At 38.2% G+C, this 26353-nt stretch overlaps 2 protein-coding genes across 6 annotated transcripts in view; both read right to left on the bottom strand.

Annotated features, from left to right (window-relative positions):
- The window catches only part of MTMR1 (myotubularin related protein 1), a 39235-nt gene extending 36691 nt beyond the window's left edge, over nt 1-2544 (bottom strand). For all 3 annotated transcript variants that reach the window (XM_068411885.1, XM_068411887.1, XM_068411886.1), the window contains exon 1: nt 2451-2544. The gene's annotated coding sequence lies outside the window, so the exon portion shown is untranslated. The remainder of the gene's footprint in view (nt 1-2450) is intronic.
- Nucleotides 2545-2920: 376 nt separating this feature from the next.
- The window catches only part of MTM1 (myotubularin 1), a 44278-nt gene continuing 20845 nt past the window's right edge, over nt 2921-26353 (bottom strand). Inside the window, exons 8-16 of one of the 3 annotated variants that reach the window (XM_068411794.1) lie at nt 22278-22361; nt 20883-21032; nt 18864-19052; nt 15007-15192; nt 13756-13962; nt 10344-10436; nt 9362-9475; nt 8673-8849; nt 2921-6291 (exon numbers count right to left, since the gene is read on the bottom strand). In XM_068411794.1, coding sequence (XP_068267895.1) covers nt 6124-6291; nt 8673-8849; nt 9362-9475; nt 10344-10436; nt 13756-13962; nt 15007-15192; nt 18864-19052; nt 20883-21032; nt 22278-22361 — 1368 coding nt within the window. In that variant the 3' untranslated portion in view covers nt 2921-6123. The remainder of the gene's footprint in view (nt 6292-8672; nt 8850-9361; nt 9476-10343; nt 10437-13755; nt 13963-15006; nt 15193-18863; nt 19053-20882; nt 21033-22277; nt 22362-26353) is intronic. The other 2 variants (XM_068411795.1, XM_068411796.1) reach the window with 2 other exon arrangements.

Below are 26353 nucleotides of genomic sequence, written 5' to 3'. Positions count from 1 at the left end.
TTAACATTAAATGTAGAAAATTTATGTTTTCTAAAGGGTAGTTTCTATTTAGCCATATTTTTTTCCTATTCATAAAATAATCCCGCATAATCTTCAGGACGGGCCTTCCCATGCCACAGCAAGGAATTCTGCAGTGTCGGGTGTTTATAAGAACCCTAAAGACAACGCATCTGAACAGCAGAATCGCACTAATTCCCAGATGATGCGTTTTGAGAACATTCGCCTGAACTAATACTACAAATAATGTAGTCTTGAGAGTGAGAAGCAATTACACAAGTTTGTTGCCAGCCTCTTTGAAGTGCACCAGGTCTGCTTCAAACCATGCCAGTATCTGATGAGAAACTGGGAATGCCAGAGGGAACTGTTCCCTGCACCCCACGGCAGCCTCAGCTGATGCATTAGGTAACTGCCATTTCTTCAAATAGTTTAGTTGGGCTTTTCTACAGATTTAATACTTATTCAGAAGTCAAATACAGACATTTTTAGAATTCATTCATAAACTACCTTTGGATTCTGTGAGTATTGTGACATTGACGTGAATAACTACATACACACACCCAGCACCCAACAGGTGCACCACAACCTGGGACATTAAGAGGGTGGGAAAATGGCATAAGATGACCAATTACTGCTTAACTAGAGGTCTGTTCTTACAATAACTCTGCTAGGACAGGCAGATATAAGGTGAAGAGGCATGCAACAACTTCATACCTGAAACAAAAGCTCGTTAAGAACTTTTAGTAGTTCTAGTAGCTTTCTCCCCACCTTTTCTCTACCACGCAGTACTAGATCACAAAATGTTGTTTTGCAACTAAAACACACCTATTATATTCCTGCTTGGATAGTGAAGATACTCTCTCAGGTTAGTGCTGAACTCTAGTCCAGATTCACTTAGAGGAACTTTTCACCTAAGTTTTGCAAGAGTGCATGAGCTAAAGTTCACTGTAATCCTTTTCTGATCTCATTTATTTCTCCATCCTTCACGTCTTAATTCTAAGCATATCTCTTTAGGGTTATCCTAAGTTTTTTTCCAAATAAGCATTTACTTGTTAATTAAGACAATGATTTATTTTTATATGGCTTATCTTCACCAGGAATCACTACATCAACAAAGTTAATGCCAGTAGGAAAAAGAATGTGAATGCAGGTCCGTGTCCTAGGAGCAGTGTCTCGGGATGTATCAGTACACCACAGGATGCTGATCATACCGACGTGACTTAGCACCCTCTGTCAAGGGGGACACATACCAGTAAACGTCTTTTCATCCTGTCTCATCTGAGGTCAGACGTGCATTAGCGTAGCCTGGTACAACTGTACTGGCAAATAAAGAAATTCTACGCCAAACAGACTTTATAACTTTTCCAGGGTAGAACAAGATTAGGAGAAGAAAGATAGATGAAAATTAAAATAAGAAAGTACACTAATAAGGAATACAAAGATGTAAGTTTTGGTGATAGGAAACAGACATTTGATTTCCACCTTGTGAAAACTGGCGCAAAATGAGTTTTCCACCTTCACTAGAACATTGTAAAACTCCAGGATGTTCCTAACAGAAAAGAGAGAGACTGGAGACCAGAACCTGGCACTGATTCCGCCTTTTTTCTTTGTTTTTCATCTGGGTGAAATTTCAGTCAGTTTCTACTCCTTGTTTAAGGATTTTTAAATTCAGCTCTGAAGTCTGCCACTTCTAAAGGAAGGAATTACACTAACAAAAATTACTCTGACTGCTGAACTAGCTGGGGTAACACCAGGTGCCAAGCTCCTGCCAACCCACCCCTGCTGAAACCCCGCTGGCCTGCAGCCAGCCCAGCATCTGCCCCCGCGACACAACGCATCCCAGAATATAAAACCTTTCTCACTTCTCATTTAGACTAAGACACAACGCCGTCCCACACACCAACACACCGACCGACAGATGAAATATACACTTGCATGAAAAAAAAATGGGGAATAAAGACTTAAAGCCTGAGAACGGCCTCACTTGAGTTTGCAAAGCAGCTACGCACTGCCAAAAAAAAACCCCGGCCCAAACCCTGCCGGCAGCATCAGCCTTCGCAAAAACGACGTCGTGAACGACGAAAAACACACGCCCGCAAGCAGGAAACTTTGACAACAGCCGGTTCCCTCGCCGAGGAAAATCTACCGCTCGCCTGCGCGGTCACACCGAAACAAACCCCGGATTTCAGTCACCGGGCGGCGACACGGGCTCGCCGGCCCCGCGCCGCGGCACCCACCGGCGGCGCCGCTTCCATCCCCGGGCCGGTTTCGGGGCGCGGGGAGGTGGCGCCGAGGCCGGGGGGGGGCCGCGCTCCGCGAAGGCGCGGGCCGAGGGGCGCCCGCCACCGCCCGGCCCCGCGGGGAGGGCAGGGGCAGGCCGCGGCGACCCCACCGAGCGCGGGAAGCGGAGCCCCCTCTCCCGCCGCCCGCCCTCCGCCGCCGGCTCCGCTCACCTGTCCAGCGTCTCCGTGCTGGCCTGCCGCGACCCTGCCCCCGCCGCCGCGGCGGCCCCCGCCCGCAGGGCTCGCCGGCTCACGCCGCCGCCCTCCACCGCCGGCCCAGCCGCCGCTGCCGCCCGCTCCATGTTTCCGGCCGCCGGCGGGCCTCGCTGCGCCGCCGGGATGGCGGACTCCCGCCCCTCCGCGGCGCGGCCCGTCCCGGCCGCCCCAGCCCGGCCCGCTCGGGCCCCGGCGGCGGCCGAGAGCTGTCACCTGGCGGCGGCGCCTACCCACAGGCCTCCGCGGCGCCGCGAGGGCGGGCAGCGGCCCCGCGCGGCGGGGGAAGGCCCGGCTGCTGCTCCGCGGGAGCGCACGGCCTGCGGGCACCCCCCACGCCCCAGCCCCTGCAGCCCCCTGGGCGCTGCTACGCTGCTGGGAGGAGAGGGACCGGCGTCAGCATTAAAACGTCTGGCAGAGGCAAAGGGTTTAAAACCGACATCTTTATTCTTTCCCGTCACACACATACACGGCAGGCGGATGTTGAGCTCTCCCCCTCACCCCAAAGCCGCCTGACAAGTAACACCCCGCTCCCGTGCAGTCCTGCGGTATCCAACAGGGGTTTAAGAAAAGACTGGACATGGCACTCAGGGCCATGGTCTAGTTGACAGGGTGGTGTCAGGGCAACGGTTGGACTCGATGATCCCAGAGGTCTCTTCCAACCTGGCTGATTCTGTGATTTTAGGGGTGGCCAACACTTGTTGAAGGAGCAGGAAGGAGGACACGAGGAGATTCCTGGTCAGTTATAAAACCCTGTTTTCTCAAGCACAACACAAAATGCTTGCTGCGAGACAAAAATCTGAACTCAAGGCAGAGTTTAAAAAGACATCAAAAGGAGGTAGTGTGCAAATCATTCCTAGGGTATGCCCATAACAGGGATGCTGGGGGGGATAAGGCATAAGCAAATAAAGAAGGCGTTCAACAAATAAACTTTCTAAATAAGTAACTGAAGCCCTGCACAAAAACTGGGTTATCTTCCAGGGTCCATGGAAGTAAGAATACAGAAAGGAAAAAAAAACTAAAATAGCATTCCAAGGCATATTTTGTATGAGATATTGGGCGCTTATAGTTGTTGATGTTCACATCCCAGCCCTGCTTTTTTACCCCTCCTGGAACTCTCTCATTCACCACCTCAAAACCTTCCCCAGGTTTGTCCTTGGCTGTGACAGCTACAACAGGGAACCGGCTGTGCGCAGGGGACTGGAGGTGCCGCACAGATACAGTGTATGTGCATGCAGTGCATTGCAGAATGACAGCCCAGATCATGCGTTTAACTGGAAAGGAGAAAAGTTTTCTGTTAAGATTGATCAGTTTGTTTGCCTACCTTCACAACAACTTTAAAGTAGTATTTTCCAGAAAGTATTGGATTAACAACACCCTTACGTTTGCCTAATATTGCCATGTAAAAATAGAATTAAACCCAAGTATCTCATCTGTTGACTTGAAAAAAATCCAAGCCTGCACAGAGCTATGTTACAGAGCTTCAAAGACTGAAATTTGACTGAACCAGTAATATGAAGAATGGTATATATGTAATGAAGCGCAAAAAGATCCTTTCCATTACATTACACTTTCCCAAATGCAACAGGTTATCATGTAGTGTTACATATTAAAAACTATTAGATTTTCTGAACTTCTCCACACTGCTGAGAGATGTCACCAAGGCGTTCAACTCAAATACAGAAACTTTAAATAGTCTAATAAAAATAGCTTTTTTTATAAACCACAAGTAAGTAGAAGGCAAATATACCAGAGTATGCATAGCTTTCAAAATGTAAAGTATATCATGAGCAATTCAGTATCCTTCTTCATTTATCTGATGAAATGCATCTTATTTACCTTAACAAGTCAAGATTTTGGGACAATGTTATTTTAGAAACACATACTGAAGAACATTGACGGGAGAATGAAATTTAGAGGACAAAAATAAGCCATATAAATCACATGTATTTGGAGCACACATGCTGTATGCTCTGAGCTTCCCTGAAAAAAATAGTGCAATTCAGTGTATATACTGAATTAAATGAAGAGGCGGTATACTTTTATTCCTTTGAAAAAATACTGTTCTAAAAATATTCAGATGTCCTCTAAACTTTGATTTACTTTATGGAACTATAGCTTTAAATTTAGTTTTCATATGCAAAATATTTACACTTTATAAACTTGCAGAATTTCTAATAAACTATATTATATATATTCTTACATAAAACTTAATTTATATATAATCCTATTATATCTTGCAGATCAAAACTCACCACATGTACAATAATTTACAATGACAGAAGCCTCAAGCATCAAAACATCTCCTTTAAAATAACAATATTAGATAAGAGTCCTCTACAGATTCTGAATTGAAATATTTCCTGGATTGCCTGAATATCATTAAACTTCTGAGAATATGCAAAACTGTAATTAAATATCAAGTAGCAAAGTTTGTGCTGTCATAAGAAATGCTTGCAACTATTTAAAGAATACCTGAAAGGAACAAATTAAAGGTTTATAAGAAGCCTCTGAAATGAGGGCTTGAAACTAGAATTCACTGGCAGGTTCAATATAAGTGCACACACTATATGCAAATCCTGTATACTGAAGTCCCTTAAAATACTCAAGAATAAATTCATTGAACAACAGTTAAATTAAACAGTATGCTATAAATGTACAAGTTTTCAACAGTATTTGTAACTGAAAATTTTTGCCTACTTTGGTATAAAAGCTCCTTTAAACAGGCACATTTACTTTTAGAAGACAAACACAAGCTTTAATACTATGGGTATTACTGGCTATTTAAGCAACATCTCTGTGGGTCTGTTTTTAATTATATAAACCTTCTTTAGAACCAGTTTATTCTGTATTAATCCAAAGAACCAATATTGCCAACAGTGATAATTTGTAATATACTTTAGTGCTGAACAGTTAGCCAAAACAGGACTCCTCAGAATCCAGTACAAGTGCCATTTGTTTAAAAAAAAAAATCAATTTACAATAAAAAATAGATTTTTCTTTTTTTTTGATACCTACTGAGATATCTGAACTTTTTAATTAGAAGCATAATAGTGAAATCTCTTCCATATTTTTGGGGGGTTTTTTTGGGTTTTTTTTTTGAAAAAGGATAATTTGGAATTCTCAGGTAACCAGAAAATTTCAACACTTCTCTCTGAAATCTTATAATAGAATTTATTTTTACCTCACGAACTCCACAAACGTATTCCTAACAGGATTACACACATACCTAATTTTACACAATGTGAATATTCCTATTGCCATTAATGTGTTTGTTCACAACATGTAAGACTGAGCATGAATCTCCTTACAGGAACATGACCTGCAATGTAATAAATTAAAGCATTCTTATGAAAACAATAAATCAATTTAATTTCAATTGTAGCAGACTTTCCAAAATAACTCTTAAAACTAGATGTTGATTAATAATGTTCTCAGTCCACAGGTTCTGAAAGGCACATAACTGAAGAGTTGGTTTTCTTTGTTTTGAAGTTGTCCTCAAATGAAGACAGTCTAAAATAAATTGTGTTAGGACAGTCTAATGTAAGGCATTAAAATATTCCTCTTTATGCTATAGATCTATGTTAAGCACCACTTGCTATTACAGCATAGAAGGAAGCCAGCATTTTCTTCAAAAGTGTGTTTGTACTTGGGACATCATCTGTGAGGGAGATGCTGATGAGGCTGATGAATTGGATAACTTAGAATTATTTGTGATCTGTAGCTCTTCAAGTCGCCTCATATAATCATCACGTAACGCAAGGAGCTCCATGTAACGCTGCTCCACTGGATTTGGCTGCTAGAAAGAGATCTATATTAGTCTTACCACTTTAGTCCAACTACTTCTACACAGATAGGCTGCTGCAGTATCTGTGTTTTCCTGGCATTACTCAGTATTTATCGTTTCCAACATATGTAACACGTTGTAGCTAAACAGAAATATTTATTTCCATAATGCAAGAGCCCTCTGCCTTCCAGTTGTTCTCATCCAAAGAAAATCTTTACACAAAAGAGTTCTTTCTACCTCCGTAAAATCAGCCAGCACTTCCTGGGATTTTATTTTCTTGTTATCTAATATTGTGTGGAAGATAGGCGTGAATACCTTATCTGAAGCTTTTCTCTTTTTGACGTATTAAAAGGTTTTAGATTCCAGAAGTCAGATGTCTCATCATCTTCCCTAAAAACAGTGTTTAGCCAGCCTATTTTAGCTACATTGATCAGATTAAGATGAAATCCATGCCTTCAGATCAAATAACTTCCCTTACTGATTAAATTTACTTCAGGTGGTTTTTTTATTAAATTTGCAACTTTGTGTAAATAAACAAGTGAAATAAATGCAAAACTTTATTAGTGAATTCTGTAAGTAAACTTGAATGTGTTTAAAATCACCTGCTCTGGCTTTCAACGGATTACTCATAGAAAGAGCGTCTTAACTGTTTCCATTTTAAGCTTAGCTTCCTTTTTCAGATAGAATAATGAAAGAAATGCAAAAGAAGTTATTACAAATGTCCAAGACAGATACAAAGCCTAAAGTTACTTCAGCTGTGCATACCTGTCAAGAAGTTGGTACTGTTTCACACTTAACTGCCTGTAATTACAAGCTATTAACAGTACAGTTTCAGGAGCAAATGTAAACACCTCACCATTCAAAACCAGCTGAACCAGCACTCTTACGTGCACCACTCACTATGCACCCCAGATGAGGACAGCAATGAGTGTTGAAGTAACTGTGGAAGTTGGATCAATGACTGAATGTAGTCACTAAGATGATCAGAGATGTAGAGTTAACGATGTTGCTAGTGACAGACCAGACTCTTTATTAGACTAAAGTCTGATATGGAACATGCCTTTAAGTAATTATATCACTAAGAAAGGTCATCAAAAAACTGGTTCAGGCAGCATGTCCACTCTTCAGTTGCTTAAGTCAAGATGAAGCGTAAATTTCGCGTGCAGCAAATGAAATTGTTGCATTTTGTATATAAAAATGGTGAAAATGAGGGACCAGTAGCAGTAGCAGAGAAGATTATCACACGGGTTTGCATTTCTAATAAGAAACTCCTGCCAAAAACCTTTCCTGAATAATGGCAAAGCGCATTTTTAAGTCGATTTACAGCTAATTTGCATGCCCTATAATCCTTCACTTTCTAAAATAAATTTTTGGATTCACCTTTTGCAAAATGCCCTCATCTTTCACAGCAAGCAACAAAAGCTTTAAAACTAGAACTTCAAATTAAAACTGGCACCGTACTTCTAAGAAAATTTAGCAAACTGTCTGGCTTTCTTGCAGCCTCTAAAGTGCCGTAAATACTACAGGAGATCAGCTGTGGAAAAGGAAGTGTATTGCTTGAAAACTCCCAATTCATTCCAGGGGCTGGATTGTGAAGACTGTTCTTGTCAAAGGAATTGCTCCTCTATCTTCTCCTACTCAAAACTCCACAACTTGTTAAGGACAAATAAGTCTCTGTACACTATCTTTACATGATACATTGCTGAGATCTCTAGCAAGATTGTAACAAGCACTGAGTGTCCATATATTAAACATTAAAAGCACAGAACTGAACTATGTGTAATTTGATAAAAGCTGTTCTGGGTTTCCAATCTGATCCGTTTGTGTAATTTTCAATAACAGCTTTAATCCAACGGTTACACAGTGTAAACAATGTTGGGTCATCAAAATTATATTAAAAAAAAAAATCTTACCATAAGCCGTCAATACAGATAGTAGTTTTGAAAGAGAAAGGACCGACTAGGTTATCTTAATTTGTAAAAGGCTTCACACACCCTCTCAGAAATAGGAGAAAGATTAAGCAAATGCAACAAAGCGTGTTTGTGATGCTAATGATCTCACTCTTCAGGGATCGCTAAGCCCTATTTCTAAGCATTGTTATTCACCCCTTAATAGCATCAAATACCCTTAAAAAAACGCTCCCCCAGTCCTGTCCCGAAGAAAAGGGGCTAAAAAGAACTTGAGGATGACTTGATTCCAAGCAGTGAAATAAGCTCATTGTTCTGAGAAGAGCAAAAGAGAGAATTGAATAACCATTTTCACCTTTTTTTCTTCATCTTTACAGTCTTAAAAACCTGAACAGATTACAGGTACTATTCTACAAGTCAGTTATGACACAAAATCCTATTTCCGAAGTCTAAAGGTATTTTGCACATTATAGAGAATTTACTTACTTGTTGCCGAATTCTTGGGTTCCACCTGATGTAATAATTGACCCAGAGCTCCAAATGACGCATACTGGCTACAGGATAGAGTGCTCGATTTAGCTCTTTAGTATAAAAAGGATTGGTGTATTTAGATTTTTCACTGTTTATCAAAGACCATAACGATAATGTCTTCTTAGTCACTTTCTAAAATGAAATTGAAATAAGAACAGTAAACATTTGCACAAAATCAGGAAATCCATCACAGAAGCCATGGTTACATTTTAAAATCAATACACTTCTGACTTACTTAGAAGTGTAATAAATTACTGTATTAGAAATCCGCCCCCCCCACGTCCCTGGCAGTGTTCAAGGCCAGGTTGGATGGGGCTTGGAGCAACCCGGTCTAGTGGAAGGTGTCCCGGCATGTGGCAGTGGGGTTGGAACTAGATGATCTTTAAGGTCCCTTCCAACCCAAACCATTCTTTGATTCTATGAAATATTCCAAAACCCATACTTGACAAGTATTTTAGCGACTGCATAATCATTAAGCTACCAAAACCAAGGAATTTCCCATGCAACTATTCTACAACAAGAATAAAGCCAGTTCAAAAACACTGTCCTACAAGAAATAAACCAAATACAATACAACCAAAACTTCTTATAATCGTCTAGAGTCAAGACAGCAATGCAATTAAACAATCAGTGGTTTGACTGACCTCTTTTTCTCTAAGAGACTCACTGTTGTATAAGAAAGTACCAAACCGGCAACTGTACAAGTGATCCAGGATTGTAATCAAGAACTGCTCATTGAATTCAAAGGCTGTAGGAAACTAACAACAGAAAAGACAAATTTGTTCTTTACATCATAAAAACGGGGAGAGATTGCCCTGGTTAAGTGGCTAAAGGCAGCACTTAGAAGCCTGAATACATCTACAAATAATTTTTAAGACACTAATTTCATATACTTCATAGTAGAGTAAACGTTCAGATGACATGAGGTGTTCAACCTTCTCAAACTAGTCACTGAAAAGAACTCTCCTCAAAATGGTCTAACTGCCTTTAATTTCTAAAAAGAAGAATAAAATACAGAATGGTTACAGTTACATTTTTACTAGCCAGACAGAGTAAGATAGCCATAGTGCACTCTTTATAGTGCAGCACCACACAGGAAAATAAAAGAGTTTAGCTCCTAATCCTTGGACCTAAACAGACTAAGTTTGCTGCTTTGTTTCATTGCTTACTGAAAATACAACATTTAAATCACAGGACTCAACAGCTCCCAAGCTTTCTTTTCAAGCTTTGACAAAATGACATTTGTCCATGCAGTTTAAGGGACAGCTTCACAAAAATGGTGAAATGAAACAACAGGCCCTATTAAGCTAGTTGGATGCAATTCCTGTAAAAGCATCCTGCTGGGTCACATCTCAGTATGTTTCCGAGAAGCCCATATCCAAGACACACCAGCCTTGCCTGCCCAGTCAATGCCGTATTAAGCAACGTAATTGCAGCTTGTATACCACTTTTAGAAACAGGGTAGAGAGAGGGTATGGCTTAAAAGTAAATACATTCTTTTTGACTACAGTGTCAGAGCAGAGGGTATGCTGTCCTCTTCAAATACTTTTTTTAAAAATAAAGATCTAGGTTTTTAATTCAGTACTCTCTTAACAATGTTACCTTCTGAAGAACGATAGAACATACCTGTTTAGACATCTGCCACACACAATCAATAAACTGGAGAAAGATAGGTGATCTGTCTGCATCAGCATGATTTTTATCACCGTGCCCTATTCTCTGAAATGAAGCAATACAACCTCCTGTTAACCAAAACAGTCTATTTCACAGCCAAAAGACATTGTTTCTTATTGTGTACTAGAATATCAATGCTTCTGTAATACAACAACCTGTTCTTACGATTTCAAAATTAGTTACTTCACCAAACAGGAGAGATTCAGATACACAGAAATACTACAAAAGTGTTCCAAAGATGTCTGAGAATAATTCCAAAGTGATAATTGGTCCTGTTACAAAAGCCTCCTAGTTATTGGACAGGCAGAACTGTTAAAGCATCCATTACTTCGCAAATAATCAAGACACATCTTGAACTACATTTACATAGTAAGTTTGTCAAAAGCCAAGTTATATACTTCGTCTTCTTTTGTTATTTAAGCCACTGGAGAACCTAGATCATCAAACTATCCACACAGATTCTCCTCTTCCCCCTCCACACTTAAACCTGAAGATTCACCCTGAGGTAGACAGTGAACATGAGCGAATTTAAAGAAATGTTCATGTTCTTGACAGAAAATTAATGCACATTCTTAAAATCTGGGTGAGCTGTTTATTCTGAGGAGTCCAAAGTAACAACAAAGGAATTCTTCCCACGGACAAAAAGCAGGTTTGGTAAAAGCTGTTTTCTTCTTTTTCACATTTGATAGCTGAGAACAGGTAAGAGATTCAGGGGAAAGAGAGTGTATTAACTTCATAATTCTGCTTGAATATACTTGCCTGGAGGAGACAAAAGAAGAACATGTATGTTGAACTAACATGTTGTCTATCTGCCTGTAAGATAGCAGGCTTAACGTCTTAAGGACATGAAAAATGATTAAGACCAGTACACTACTCTGTACAATGACTGGCAAGATAGTTTAAAATAATAGAATTGAATTGCAGGAAATAGACAGAAATGAGGGATTGTAGCTGAACTCAGTCAACAGTAGCAAATGACTAGAAAGGCACTATAGGGAAGACAAATTGGGCTCCTTGCTCTCCAGTTTTCATGGTTTAAAATACATGGTATCTGTTAACAGAGTAATACACGTGTTCAGTAAGGAGTGAAAGTCTTTCCACTTTCACTATGGTTAGCAGTTTTACGATGTCTGAGTATCTTCCATCTAGAATTATGTCTGTGTCTCATATTTCTTATATTATAATGCATTATTAGAACAACATTCCACATAGTGCACTATCCAGATGATAAAAGAGCTTGCTAAGTTCACTATACATAGAAAAGTTGAGGTAGGGAATTCCTTTTCAACAAGAAAACTTATTAAGGGCTTCATTAGATAGAAAATATAGAGGAGAACTATTAAGTAGTCTATTATTTAGTTATTTGTTATTAAAACAGCCAAATTGCAATCCTGGTAACAGGAAAACATGAAGCTTGCTCTAACCCAGCCAATATAAGAAACACCCAACTCTTCTCCAACTCCCCACTCGAGGGAAGGCTAACAGCAAGAGTTTCAGAGATGAGGTTCAGGAAATGCTAACTGCACTGAAGTGCCTAGTCCCTGCTATTAAAACTCATAGTTCTATCAAATAATTACCAAACTAAAACGGAGAGATCAAAATATTTTCTGCTTGCGTTATCAGTTTTTATTCTACAGAACACCCCAGAAAAGGACTATCTTCACTATAAGCTAAAGAACCCATCAAATCAAAATATATGGTACTCTCAGGAACCAGCAGATGACTAAAGGAGAGTGGCTTCAACCATTTCCAAAGATTATTACTTGAGTGAGCAAGTTGAGAAAATAAAATAGTAGTTTAAGCAAGAGCAAGCTATTTAAATCACCCTTATTGCTGCGACATTGTCAGAGATGAATGAATGGACTGAGCCAGTCATCTGGAAGGGGTGTAAAAGTCCTACCTCACTAATAGAAGAAAAACATTATCAGTTGAGAGAGAACAAACTCCTTTAATTACTCAAACTAAAATTAATATTTTAATTAAAAATCATAATTATTCAAATTTATTCATAATGGTGAAGGACACACAGATCTCTAAGGTTTGTGTTAAATCATAACATACGTGCTAGGCTACAAGTCTCCTAGTGAAACAATCTAATTTTATCTGCATCATAACTATAATGGGTTTTTTTTAAATACAATGAGAATAAAGAGGCAAGCCAGTGTTTTCCTGTGGCTGTACCAAGACAGAATACTTCAAAGGTTTATATAACACATCACTACTAGAACACTACAGGTAAGTACACAAAAAACTGGACTACAGCAAATATCATTCACAGCAATCAAAATGCAAATCTCCTAAGCCTCAAAACACCTTTAGAATGTCAGATCAAAGACTGCTGCAGCCTACAAGCACACTTCAATGGTGAAGCGATTCCTGCTGAGTAGCTATACATGAATTTCCAAATGACTGAGACACTCTGGCAAATGTAAAATGGGCATGAAACACACACATAGATATATTTTTCCATTTCTTGATTTTTCCAGATTGCCTATTTTCCCAATTTTAGCAATATTAAGTAAAATCTTTAGAATATTTCACTAGGGACAAATTAGCTGTGAAAATAACTTCTGCTGAAGGTGTGGAAGCTTCTTGCTCTGAATTACAAGGTTCAGCATCAACAAGTAACACTGTTGTAAAGCTCCCAAATTATGTTTTATATTTACATAAGCCAGCACACTCTCCCTGGCAACCTATTCTGCTTCTCCAGGCTCCTCATATAGAGAGGTTCCACTAAGAGTCTGAAGAGTTTCCTAACACGAACACCCTTGACTTTTGCATTATACATGGGTAGGACATTAAGGACTTGCTATAGACAATTTCTACTTAACCTTCTAAGCGTCTAGAAGACGACTGAACAGAACTAGAGCCAACATTACCAGTGACAGCCTCTTGAGAGCTGTTATGACAAGTTTAGAACATCTAGGAAGAAGCGTTCAAAACATCACTTACAAGACATTCGCCAGACTCATTCATCTGCCTCTCATGACATTCAAAATGGTCCAAAGGGAGGGTGAGGGAGAAGCCTCATGTCCCAACCTTATTTGATCTTCTGAGAGGGCATAACTTTTTTGTCTTCTCATTTTCTTTGCTCGATAATCACAGTAACCCTAGCAATTCTATGTTTTTAAGAGAGTATAAAGGACAAAATATGAGTTCTCAGAGAAAGAATAGCAAAAAAAAATATTAACCAAACAGGTCCAAAGCCAAAAGCTCTGCTGAGATTTACCTGGAAATCTTTTAAATCAGAATTCCAAAATAATGAAAAGAATTATCAAACCCTGATACAATGAGTAGTTTAACACTGAAAGCTTTTTAGCACGTTAATGTTGCATAGTCCTTTCAGTTATCTTCCAGTTCTTACCGATGCAAATTTGTGTCCAAAGCTTATCCACTCTTTTTGCACCAGAACTTCAAAGCCTTCAATTGTTCTGTAGTAGCTGTCTAGCATCAACATGGCCAGCGATGTCAGCTGTGCTGTCCGGTCCCAGCCATCACTGCAGTGAACCAACACGGAGCTCCTTCCTGAAGATACCTTGTCTGCCACTTGAATAGCTCCTGTCAAGACAAGCTAGCAAAGAGGAACAGACACCAAACAACACAAAAGATTAGTGTTATCATTCTAACAAAAATAAATTGATTTCTTTATATCTACACGGTATCTAAATTGATACTGTTTCCATTAAAAGACCTAAAGAGCATGGTGTAGTTAATTGGAAAAGAATTTTCTAGGAGATCAAGTAAATTTCTTGTATAAAAATAGAGAAACAGATTGGTTCTCTAATCCCTCAGTAAGATCTAACTCATCTCACAGCAAATTCTTAAAAAATGGGACAGAAAACAGTAACCTTGATAAACTGAAGAACATAAGCTTCTTTTTTAAAGAGAGGATTTACCATACGAAATACTCTCTAAAAATTCTGTATTTCGTTTGGCTCCTTTCTTTGAACTAAATTACTGAAATATCTCAGTTGCTGGATAAAGGAACTTGTACCTTTCTAATATGCTTATTTTCTAAATATTAACTTTAAATGAAAATTTTATTAAGTAGGATTCATTACATAATACGCTAAATACTTTTGCACAGCTGTACTTGAGGCAAAAGGTTCAAAGGTCAGCTAGTAAGAACACTGGTGAATTACCAGTTTAAGTATTTTATTTGTGCTACAAGGTGAAAATTACAAAATTTACAAATAAATTCACAAGATTTATTTACAAAACCATAATTCACAAAATACAATCACATACTTACTGACAACTAAAGTAATTACTAATCCTTCACAATGACAGTTATCTGTAGTCCTGTGTTGCTAGAAACCAAAATAAATCAGTTCTCACACATGTAATGACAGACTAACAATGCATTCCTCTACTAAAGACTGACATTGTCTTGAGGCAGACAATAAACACTGAATTTCACCTACTCCTGCTTAGTAATATATCTCATAACATACTCTAAGACAAGCTGACAAAAAGCCAACACTCAGTGATGCTGGTTTTGTAGTCCAAGTGGTTTGTGTTCCATGTCAGGACCATCTCAAAGTCTAGTGAAGAAAGCAAGTCTGATATGACGGATTTGGACAAACATTACTTCAAACAAACAGCAAAAAGTTACCTTTATATGTTCTAACCAGTGGGTTGATTCCAGACTCGACAACCAGTGTGATTCTTCCACATTAGGATAAACAATGTCCTTCAATTTTTTCAAAGATTCCCGCATGACATGAATATTATGAATGTCCAAGAAGAAAAGTTCTGCATTGGGATATGCATCTTCACCTTCATATCCTCCCCCAGTTGCCTACGAACAAGAGATCTAAAATTAACTTCATAGTTATATACACACTGTTGTAGCAGCTTTCCAACAGAGCGAGAAAGGACTGAATTTTATTTATACTTTATTTAGTAGTTGGGCAATACAGAATTTCAGTTGCTTGTTTAAAACAACAGTCTCCGATACAAGCTTTGGAAGGGCAAATGCTGGAGAAGAATACTTGGGGGCCTTCCTTTATCCAAAAGGACACAGTGTATTAAGTACAGCACATGGCCAGAAAGACATTCTAGTTGCTCCAGCTAGCCTAGTTCCTTTCAAAACCTCAAGAGAGTAACCCTAAAAGGGAAAATTAATTATTTTAGATTAACATGAAACAGCTGTTTGTACTGTTGGACCTGGAGACCTTCAAATATGATCGAACTAGCCAGTTAAGCGACAGCGGGCCAGCATCACATCAGCCACATCACATCAGCATCTCATGCTTTGAGAATAAAAAGACATTTGTACTTTCCCCATTACTTTTGAGATTCGTCACGGAAACAGATTTCCCTTGACCAACTGACATTATAACATCAATATTTTTTCTTCATTTATGTTCACTTTTGCCACCAAGGATTAAACAAACTCATGATTCTGAACACAAAATAAATCAACTTACTTCCCAGACAGATTATAAAGGTTAATTTAAAATGTAAAGTACATCACACAAAACTGCAATTATTCATAACATACTAGAACACCACTTCCAGGGAATAAATTAATTTCTTTGTTTCTGTACCAATTAGAAAGAAATTCAGTCAAAAGGATTTGTCTGTTTCTTTACACCACTAATTCAAAAGAGAGCACATCTCATGTTTACCAGTGCAAACTTGCTACCAAAAAAACCCCCGTGTTTAAAGTGCCTAGTTGTTTACTAAAATTGAACTGATATTTAAAAAGATAAAAATGATAAAATTAAAGAGTCCAGTTAAGAAAAAGCTACGTTTCATTTAAGAATTAAGTTCAAGAATCTTAGATTCTGCCTCTAAGTAGTAAATTAATAACATTAAAGTTTACTATAAAGCAACTTTTCTAACACTAAATTTTATTGCTGAAGACTAAACAGGTATTTAGGTCCTTAAGAAATTAAAGAGCCACATAAGTAGAAAGTCTATTCTACTGCTGCTCTCTCAAAACATTTAATCACCACCACAGCAGAGGATGTGCCTGGTCAAGAAAGGAAGTGGAAAAACCACACATATTTTGGGACACAGTACCACTGATGAGGTTTTCCGAAGATGGCTGCAAAATCACAGCATTTCCTGCAGGCAGCAAAAACATGCCATGCCGTGAATTGTGATAAATAAATTTTGCCTTTATAAGCCGTTACAGCCACCAACTATACATTAGGCAACAACCTTAAGTACGGTATAGCCTTTCCCCATTAGTACCACCTACGTTTCTGTATAGTAGCACAGTAACTCTATTCTACACTCTCTATCTCCTTCCTCAGATGCAGGGGTATTCTCAGAGCTGCCAGGCTCTGTGCTAAAAGAAGTAATGCTTGGTTTTTTCTCTTTCCTTTGAGTATTATGAAGTCCTGGCGAGGAATGATTGTAATTTTAGCATCAAGGCTGCTGCAACTCCTACTGACTGTGTGGTCTTGACCTATGTACAAAGAACACAGGAATGCATGAGTAGCACAGCCCAAGATTTTGCTTATACTAACCTTCACAGCTGTTCGAGAAAACTTTTTTCAGTGCTGATCAACACTGGCTTGTACTCTGTGTGTCATTGTCCCTCAGACCCAGAAATGCACCTTACTGCTTTTACTACTATGATTATTTCATATTTAGACATATCAGGAGTTAATTAAAAGACATGGATGAAATACACAGACCATTTTAAAAAGCTGAAAACTGTGCTTCATACTTCAATAAGTATGTGTGCATAAAGTTTGGCCATAATACTTCTTTGAAAAAAATAGGGTAAAAATTTGAGTTTGTCCAAGAACTGGGGAAAAAATTAAGTTAATGTAAGAACTGACATTCCTTCCACAAAGCAAACTGAAGGATTACATGTTTTGTTCACCCATAAAAATGCAGTGTGCAGAGGATAATGCAATTTGTAGAGTAAAATGCAAGTAACTGAGGCAGACCCTCAAAATACAAACCATCAGATTAAAACTTAGCCAAAGAGCCCCTAGGCCAGAGTCTCTGAAAGCATGTATTTTTTTTTTATATATATATATATATATATATATATATATTTATTTCTTGCTTAATGTATTATATTCTCCGTTATAGAGAAGAGGACTGTAAAGGTACAGATGTGTGCGTTTAAGTTACACAGAGCAAAACACTAACACTATTGTTCCTCTTGAATTCTGAAGCAACATTTGTTACATATAAACCTCCTAGAGGCAAACAAGTTTTACCATTTCATATTCCTTTCGGCACAAACATTGAAGAGGGCTCATTCCACTAAATCAGTGTTCATTTTGTGCCAAAAAACTATTCAGAAGCTAGAATTCCTTCTCTCCCAGATAAGCACACTCATCATTTCACTAAGATCTCAAACTCTCTTAAGCTTGTATTTCTCATGCTCTTGGTGTGCAGACACACAACTTCACTAGGAAGTACTGAAGAGCATGTCCACTTCATTTTTGCTTGAAGTTCAGTGAGTAAGGGACTATCCTAGACATGGAGGGAGTGAAGTTGGTACATTCTCATATAAAGATAGCATTAAACTTGTGTCCTTCACCTCCTCTCCCTAACTAGGTTTTTCATATAAACATGGAGCACATCCATGTCTGCTGTGCTCTCTGCCAAATACCACACTGACACACTGTGACTGGCATTATCTTAGTATGCCTGAACAATCTGGTCCCCACCAGAGCTGAGTGGGGGCAGAGGGGAAATAAAGGCACAGGGACACCTCTTCCTCTTGAAAGGTTGGACCAGATGATCTTTTGAGGTCCCTTCCAACCTGGGCTGTTCTATGGTTCTGATCCCATTTCAGTTTTGATTGCAGATTAGCAAAGAAATGGCCACTTTGTCAGATGGAAACACTACTGTTACTGTACTTACCGACTGCAGGCACTTAGGGAAGAAGAGGTATCTAGGTATCCAAGATTACACCCATACTGCTGTTTAGAGTGCAAACCCCCAAATTAACTTATTCATCACTTTCTCTTTATTTGCTAGATGCCGGGATAGGTCTGAAGTGGTTCATGTAATGGTTAGGAAGAACCAAATAAAGGATGACTATCAGTGGGCTTAACTTTATCCACACACTCTTTCCAGGATAGAACTTTCCCAGAGGATACGAAGCAGAGCTGTGGCTTGCACAGAGGTGCCACGTCATTCCAACAGAGGACACGCTCTACAGCTCAGCCTACATCTACCTCACAGCGCAGAGTGTAGTCATATCTGATTTCAGTCCCATGCTACCATCTGTGCTTGACTGGTAAGAGACAGGGAAAAGCGTGTCTGGAAATCCACATATGGTCCTGAAACCCTTCTTATGACCTGTTTTAGGCACTCATATCCTTTCATGGCCTTGAGCCTCAGTATTTGATTATATAAATATATATTTGATTATGTAAATTTATCTACATTAAGATTACTACAGTTCCCAAAAACCTCCTCACAGAAAACTTCAAACTAAGTCTCCTCCCCACGCACCTTCACAAATAAGACTATTAAGCATCTGTTTACCTTGTTTGCAACTGCATTGACATTGGGCCTAGCATCATAGATGGTCAGTTTTGAGATTTGCCCGTTAGCCTCTCTGATGATATCAAGATATCTTTCATCATCTTTATTCCGCTTGCCACTCATTCCAACAAGGGGTTGACTGCAGCGCATAATAACAGCTTGAGTGTCTGGATGAATCCATGACAGAACCTAGCGCATGTCAAAAACACATTAGAAGAAATACATTTTATTAAAAAGTCATAAATTTTAAAGCTACATTCTTTAAAATAGATAATATGAAAATTAACACTTTTTATTTTATTTCTTCAAAAGATAATCCCCAGACATCTCAACTGCTTCCACTTTAGTCTCATAAAATTTAATAATAATAATCTTTAAGAGTTCATTCTCTTCATATTTAACTCTTACTGAAGTTATACTTACCTACATAATCCAGTGAATTTTAATATTTTCCTACAAATCTTACATTGCACAAATAATTCTGAAAAGCAAACTGGAAAAAAACATAGCAATGCCTGCTGAAACTAAGAAACAAGTCAGACGAATGAACTCATTGTAGAAGCAGTGACTAAGATGCTCCAGTTCTACAAGAACAACTTTTCCCCTTTTTCAGATAAGGAAGAAAAGTTGAACCTTTCTGCAGTATCCTGAATATTTCCCCTTCTCTTTAAAGTACATTTTGTTCCTTAGCCCTCTTTACAAAAAGGAGGCAGTGGAGCAGACTGCCTGCTGCCTTTGTTGTTCTTCTGAGCACTTACCACAAACAAGAGATAGCGAGCTGCCTAGGGAACAGACTGCAGTGCAAGAGATTAAAGATAAGCACCCCAAGAAGCAGGCAAAAACTCCATGTTCACTGTTGAAGAATATTAAGAAACAGTATTCTCACCCAGTCTGAAAGTTGTGGGTTACAGAGTGAAAGAACATCAGAGTTCAAAAAAAAAAATGCTCAGAAAGTGTTCACTCCTGAAATACAGCCTTTAGTTGTGTATCTAGAAACAAGACCTGTCAGTGTGTGTGTGGGCGAGTATGACTGGTGGTTTCCTGACAAGAACAAAATTACTATTACTAAGGAAATGACTCTCACTGTACAGGCACACAAAAGCCCTGTCATGAATTTTGAGATGACAGAGAAGATACAGCTAGGTTATTAGAACTATATGCACACGCTATATATTTAACACATATATTTTATATAAGCTATATATTATACATATACATGTGTGCATATATATAGTACATTTATAATTATAGGCCTAGCCTGTCAGTAAATACCATATCTAATAAATATTTATCATACTGAGTTTCGCATCTGTTTGAAATTAACTGAGATTCAAGGCAGTTTTTCTGATACTGGCTAACAATCTAGCACCTCTTCTGAGTTTGTCAAATTGAAGTATTAGTTAAAACAGACTGTATTGTGATAGAAATTAATATTTTCTATAGTGTTGTAAAGAGCTGATACATAAAAATTCACTTACCTCAAAGAATTTTAGTTACAGAAATGTACCCAAAAAGTCAAATGAGTTTACCTTAAATTTCACAGGCCAATTTAAAGGACTAAAAAGCCCAAGAATCCACTACAGAGACTATACATGAGGTCTTATTTTAGGACTGACCATTAGAACTATGTTTAAATGCCATGCGGTTTGCTTACAGGAGGATAACGTTTGCTATCACTTTTTATGTGCATCCAACAATGGTCAACAAACTAGTACAGATGGCAGTCTAAGGCTCATACTTCATTAAGAAAAGGGAATCTGCAATGCTGGCAGTTGTTACTAGAGAAGTCAAGTTAAAACCAACAAAGTTGGAATGGGTGATTGTTGTGGGGGAAAAACGGAAACGTGGCTTGGCCAAGACACTAGTTTCAAGCAGTAAAAACCACCAGCCAATCAAAACTATTTTGCTGTAACCATTACCAAAAAAAGCATCCTCTGTGTTGTGTTCAGCAAAAAGTTGTTTGGATGCATACTTAAAACTAGCTACACTATAAGGTAACTTTCATCACATAATACTCACCGGGATTCTATTTCGGGACCTAAAGGCAGCAACTTTCTTGAGATCATCGTCTGTTGCATTATATGGCACTACTAAGAGCGATGGGTACGTGTCACACAGTCCGTAATGTTCATTAATAAAAGTTACTCGCCACCGTTCATTAGGCAGTCCCTAAAATGTAACACAAAGTTTTTCAATGTATTTTTGGCTGTACAAATAAGAATTCTGCTCTTGAATTTTACATGACGTTATGGCCACATGGTGGCAACAACCTACCAATTTAACCTAACGACAGTACTGTTTCAAAACAATAGAAGAAAAAAGATTACAAGACCACACAAAGCAGCTCATTGCTGTTGGATTCACAGCCTTGAACAACTGCATAGCTATCTCATATACTCTTGCATTCACAATTCTGTTCTCACAAGAAGTTTCAAAACAATGATTAAAACTAGTAGATATATTTCTTTATCTGTGGGATTGAGGAAAGAGAATTGCCTCCTCTCCTCCCTTAAAGCTCTGCCTTTCCATTTTGCCTGCTGAAAAGAGACTATGGTCCTGAGAAGACGGGGGAGGAAGTCTCATTTCAGCCTTTCTTCCCTGTAGCCTGGCACTACCTTCAGGTTAAAAGTAAGATTCAGGGTCGCTTTCTTATCGAGAAAGAACTTTTAGTCGCAGTCTGTTCAGTAATGCATTTCACAAAGAGCAGCCAGGAAATTGAGAAAGACTGATAAGCCCTGCACACACCCACACACGCATAGTGGGGTTTGTGTGGGTGTTTGTATTTTACCTTTTTTTGGGTCTTGGGCCTCTAAACCTTGAACCAAAAAACTATGGAGGGAAAAAAAAATATCCAAGGAAGTCCTTAATGTTTGCTATTTTTTTTTTTAAATGTCATATTTAAAGCAAAAATAGTCTAAAAGATATTTTAAAATTAAATATATCATCCTCTTCCATTAACATTTTTCCCAAATCACCCAAAGAGTAAGGTAGAATACTGACACACATATAAATAACTTCTGTAAAGCAACGCTGTTTCTAAAATAAGTTGCTTTTTTGTTTTTTTCCCCCTTCACTTCAGGAAGAAGTAGACCAAATCAAATCTATATTTAGAACACTCTAGTTACGTTATTTGGCACATTCTCCCCACCCCCTGCTCACTTAACGGTGGCACATTGTAAGAAGTATCAATAACTTCCCTCAAAGAGCAAACACTACCTTCCTGTGACATTCTAATTTTTTTAAAGGTTCCAGTGTTTTATTTTTTTCTTTACTTTTTTCAAGTTGTATTTCCATCTTCTCCCCTTCTCAGCTCCTGCCACAAAAGAGCTGATAAGAGAAATGTACAAACAATAATTCCTCTATGTAAGTTGTCAGATATGAAAGCACCAGGCAACTGCAACTTTAATAACTCACTTGTCTCCTGTATTCAGACATTGGATTGTACACCATCCATCCATTTTCAGAAAACTTTTCTTCATTTGCGAATGCAAAAAAAAGCTGTAGGATGTAAAAGAAGCTTATTATACCAAACTCGCTGAAAGTGGCAAATATGAGGGCTCACCATCAGTTATACCCTAATGCCCACCACAAAATAGGACTGACTTCTCCATGCCAACCCCCTTCTCTCCATTTAAACCTGATACTTGTAAGACTGTAAAGCAAAGAGCAATAACTAATAAACAATACCTATCTGCTAATGAAATAATGAAAATGTGACAATAGTTAAAAGAAGTGACAAAATAATAAAAATTACAAACTGTTGGATTTTTTTACTGTCAGGAGGTTGTAATGTTTTAAAATAGTTTATATCGGGTTTTTTCCTCATATTTCATATCATTACCAAATAAAATACTGTCTTCTCACCAAAATTTCTCCAATAGGTACAGCTGCAATTACTACATAAAATATTAGACGCTAAATTGAAAGTGCAAAAAGGTTTTAATTGCTATTCATCGTCATTAGGAAGCAGTCTTCTTTCTGTATCCCCTCCTCAACTGATCCTTACCAACAGAAACTGGGTTTACTGTAAAACTCCATGAAAATTAAAAAGTTGCCATTAAAAATGAAACTAAATATGTTGTTAGCAGGTTACACTATCTACTCTTCTATTGCTTTGTTGCTCACTCTCAAGACTCTATACAACACAGCATCCTCACCCAGGATTCTGACAACCTCCTCATACCTCTTACCTTGTCTTTCCTTCTCCTTCCAACCAATTCCAAGTGCGCTGTATTACCTAACTAACCCCTTTTTTCCTTGGTTTGTTTGTACAGTTTATGATGAAAGCAAAACTAACATTTATTTTATGAATCTCCTTCATTGAAAAAATTGATTTTGGTGACTTACAAATTCTCCAGATACCAACTCGAACATGAAACTAAGTTGTTTCAAAAAAAAAGAAAATACAGAGAGAATGTGTTGTCCTGAGCTAAACGAGCAACAGCAGCCAGAGCAGAAAGCATTCAAGAGCACATCATAGCCCATTTGTAACAATAAAGCTGGAAGTCTCCTAGCTATTCAAAGACATTAAAAGAAGAAATTGAATGCTAAACTGAACAACTCAAATCCACATCATTTTCACAGGCGCAGACCTGAACTAAGGAGAAATGCAGAAAAACTGACAAGAAAAAAAAAAATCGTGGTTCTAAGGTGCCACAATGACACCTACAGAGATAACGCAATGCGTCCGCAGTGCACCACAGGCCCGGATGGAGATTTCTTTAGATCTTCTGAAGGCAGACTCTAATGGCTCATGGCAATTCTGTTTAGCCTAATACGTTACAATGGTTTAAACAGTAAACAGCTCTAATCAAAACACAAAATTGAATCCCTCCAAAAGGAGAAGATTTTTCCTCATGTATTTCAAATCAACAAGTATTTTAAAAGGATGTTACTGCTCACACAAGATACTTTATCCCACTAGTTTTAGAAACTGAAATTTTAAATTAGATGAGTATTTTAGAGCAAGTACATTCACTAGCAAGTTTGCAGAAGCAAACAATGCATTCTCAAGTTGTGTTTTCTGAATGTCTTCACCATTTTTAACTTCAGTGCAAGTAAACATTACAGACTCTCTTGACTAAGTAAACTGCTACTAAGTGGGATGGAGGAAGCGATGAAGAAAGGAAAGGAGGTGGACATCAACTCCGTCAGAAAAAAAATATTCCCTTAGAAGCAGATGCAAGTATCAGAAGCTAAGCAGAAAAACTGAAAAAGTTGTTTGTTTTAACTGAAAACCAGGAATACAGCAGGACAGGAATATCACTATCTAAAGCAGTAGATGCAGCCAATTTGCTGAACTATTAATAAACAGCTACACACAAGAACCATCCCCTCCTCCCCAAAAGAATGTGCTATATCCCGAAGAGCAACTATGCTAAGAATTCACCAAAGAGACAAAGGAGAATCTTCTAACAGGAGGAAACAGAAACACTGGAATCCTAACAGATCACTTAAAAGATGTCTCAAAGGCAGGAATATGTTATTTAAGTTGCTACTTACTGCAAGTTTCCTGGTAAGAACTTAAAAATTATCCAGCTTAAGCCCTGATAAGTGAAATACATGAGTTTATTACAGTGCACTGTGATAGCTGTTACAGAGAAGATTTTACAGATAAAAATAAAGAAGGTGCTGCTCCAAACTAGAAATAAACAAACGGCAGCTATGCTGCTCATGTCACCCACGAAATATTTTGTTTTCACCTTGGAAATTTAAGAAAATAAAACCTACACACAACAGATATTCGAGTTCAGAACAATACTGCAGCAAAATAAAAGTGTTTTGGGGTTTTTTAAATCATGAACAGGCTTTTTAATATCATGAACATATAATCAGAAAGCATAACTGTGGTTTGTACAGGTACACCTGAGCCAACTCTAGATTAGTTCAGTTGGATACTAACTACAAGCAACAATACAAGTTTCAGGTAAACTACCTGCTCAATAAATCAGTGTTTAAGGCAGTGAGCCTGAGCTGGTCTCGCTCAGACCAGCTAGCCAAAAGCCACTTGAATAAAGCATAGATTCACCTTAAATTATACTGATTACTGGTTTTATCTCACATCTTGGGTTCAAAGCGGGATAGTCTGCAATCACTTCCAACACTCTGACCATATCTGTCCTAAGTTTGATGGAGATTAGTGCTGCATGTCTGATGGAAGCCCATCAATTCCTACGAGTCTGTTAACTAATTAAAAATCAGTTTCAAATTCTTTTCAGCTGCCATGGGAAATAGAAGAAATCAAGGACAGTATTAAAAAGGTAAGAAATAAAAAAAAAGTTCAGTAAATTATCACTCAGAAAACTTATGGTGTGCAAGGCTTGTGACTTATCAATTCCTGTAGCTGGTAAAGACAAGTAAGACTTACAATACACTAGTTAAGATTTTTGCAAAAGCAAATTAAAGCCTCTTTGCATAGAATGGAAGTAGGAATTTCATTGCAGATCCTTAGTCTAAAAGCAGAAGACAACTGCTTCACTTGAAGCAAAAGGCTACTACTTCACTTTAAAAAAGGCTTTCAAATCTTGTAACATTTTTGGCAAGCTACTTTTTATGCTTCACTATGCAAATAATTCTGTTTACTTCCTCGCAGGTGCTAACCTGCAATTTCAACGCACACAGTCTCTTTTTCAGTCCTCCTACAGACTAAGTGCTTGCCTTCAACATTCAATTTATCATTACCATTTTGCACACAAAAATAGAGATACACTGGTTGCTCACAACACGAAACTAGTTCTGCAAGATAAAGGAGAAAGCAGCTGCAATCTGACAATACAGTTTGGCAAGCAGTCTAGTTACAAATAGTTATATATTTGTTTATGGAATCACGGTACTTAAATATACGTTCTACTTTTACATGAGCACATAACATATATACAATTTATTAAATATTTAACCAATCTTTATGCATTACAAAAGAAGAAAACAACAAAACTAGAACAAGAGAGTGTTAAACAAATGCAAAGAAGTAAATTGTCTCTTCTATTTCTAACTTACTGGTTTATGCTTTTCACACATTATAAATCACTAAGCTTTTACTCAGTGAAAAGGCTGCCAGTTTCTCAGTGTGTTTAAAAATAAAGATGTCATTACCCTTGCCTTTAATATGCCACTACTACAACTCAGCCAGTTACGTTTTACCTGTTCATCTAAAAACTAAGATCAGACATTGTAGTACTCACATAATTAACTTCTGATCATTTGCAAATATGGTAACCTCACACCGTTACTGCACTGAGACTGACATAAGTCATTCAGAACGAAGCCTCACGTCAAGATGTTTTTTGCAAAATCAAGTGTTCCATCAGACAGGCACCTATGCCAGGCCTCACTGCCATCTAACATCACCTTTGTAGATCCAACAGCAACACTGGCATGATCTCACTCTCAGACATTTTAAATTAACAGGATAACGAGCTACATCAGGAGTGGGAGGGGTCAGACAGCATGACTACCAGTGCCTCTCATCAAAACTGGTATTCCCACAGAGC

This window comes from Nyctibius grandis, chromosome 13 (assembly GCF_013368605.1).
Source record: "Nyctibius grandis isolate bNycGra1 chromosome 13, bNycGra1.pri, whole genome shotgun sequence".
NCBI lineage: Eukaryota > Metazoa > Chordata > Aves > Nyctibiiformes > Nyctibiidae > Nyctibius > Nyctibius grandis.
This window is presented reverse-complemented; position numbering and strand designations above follow the sequence as displayed.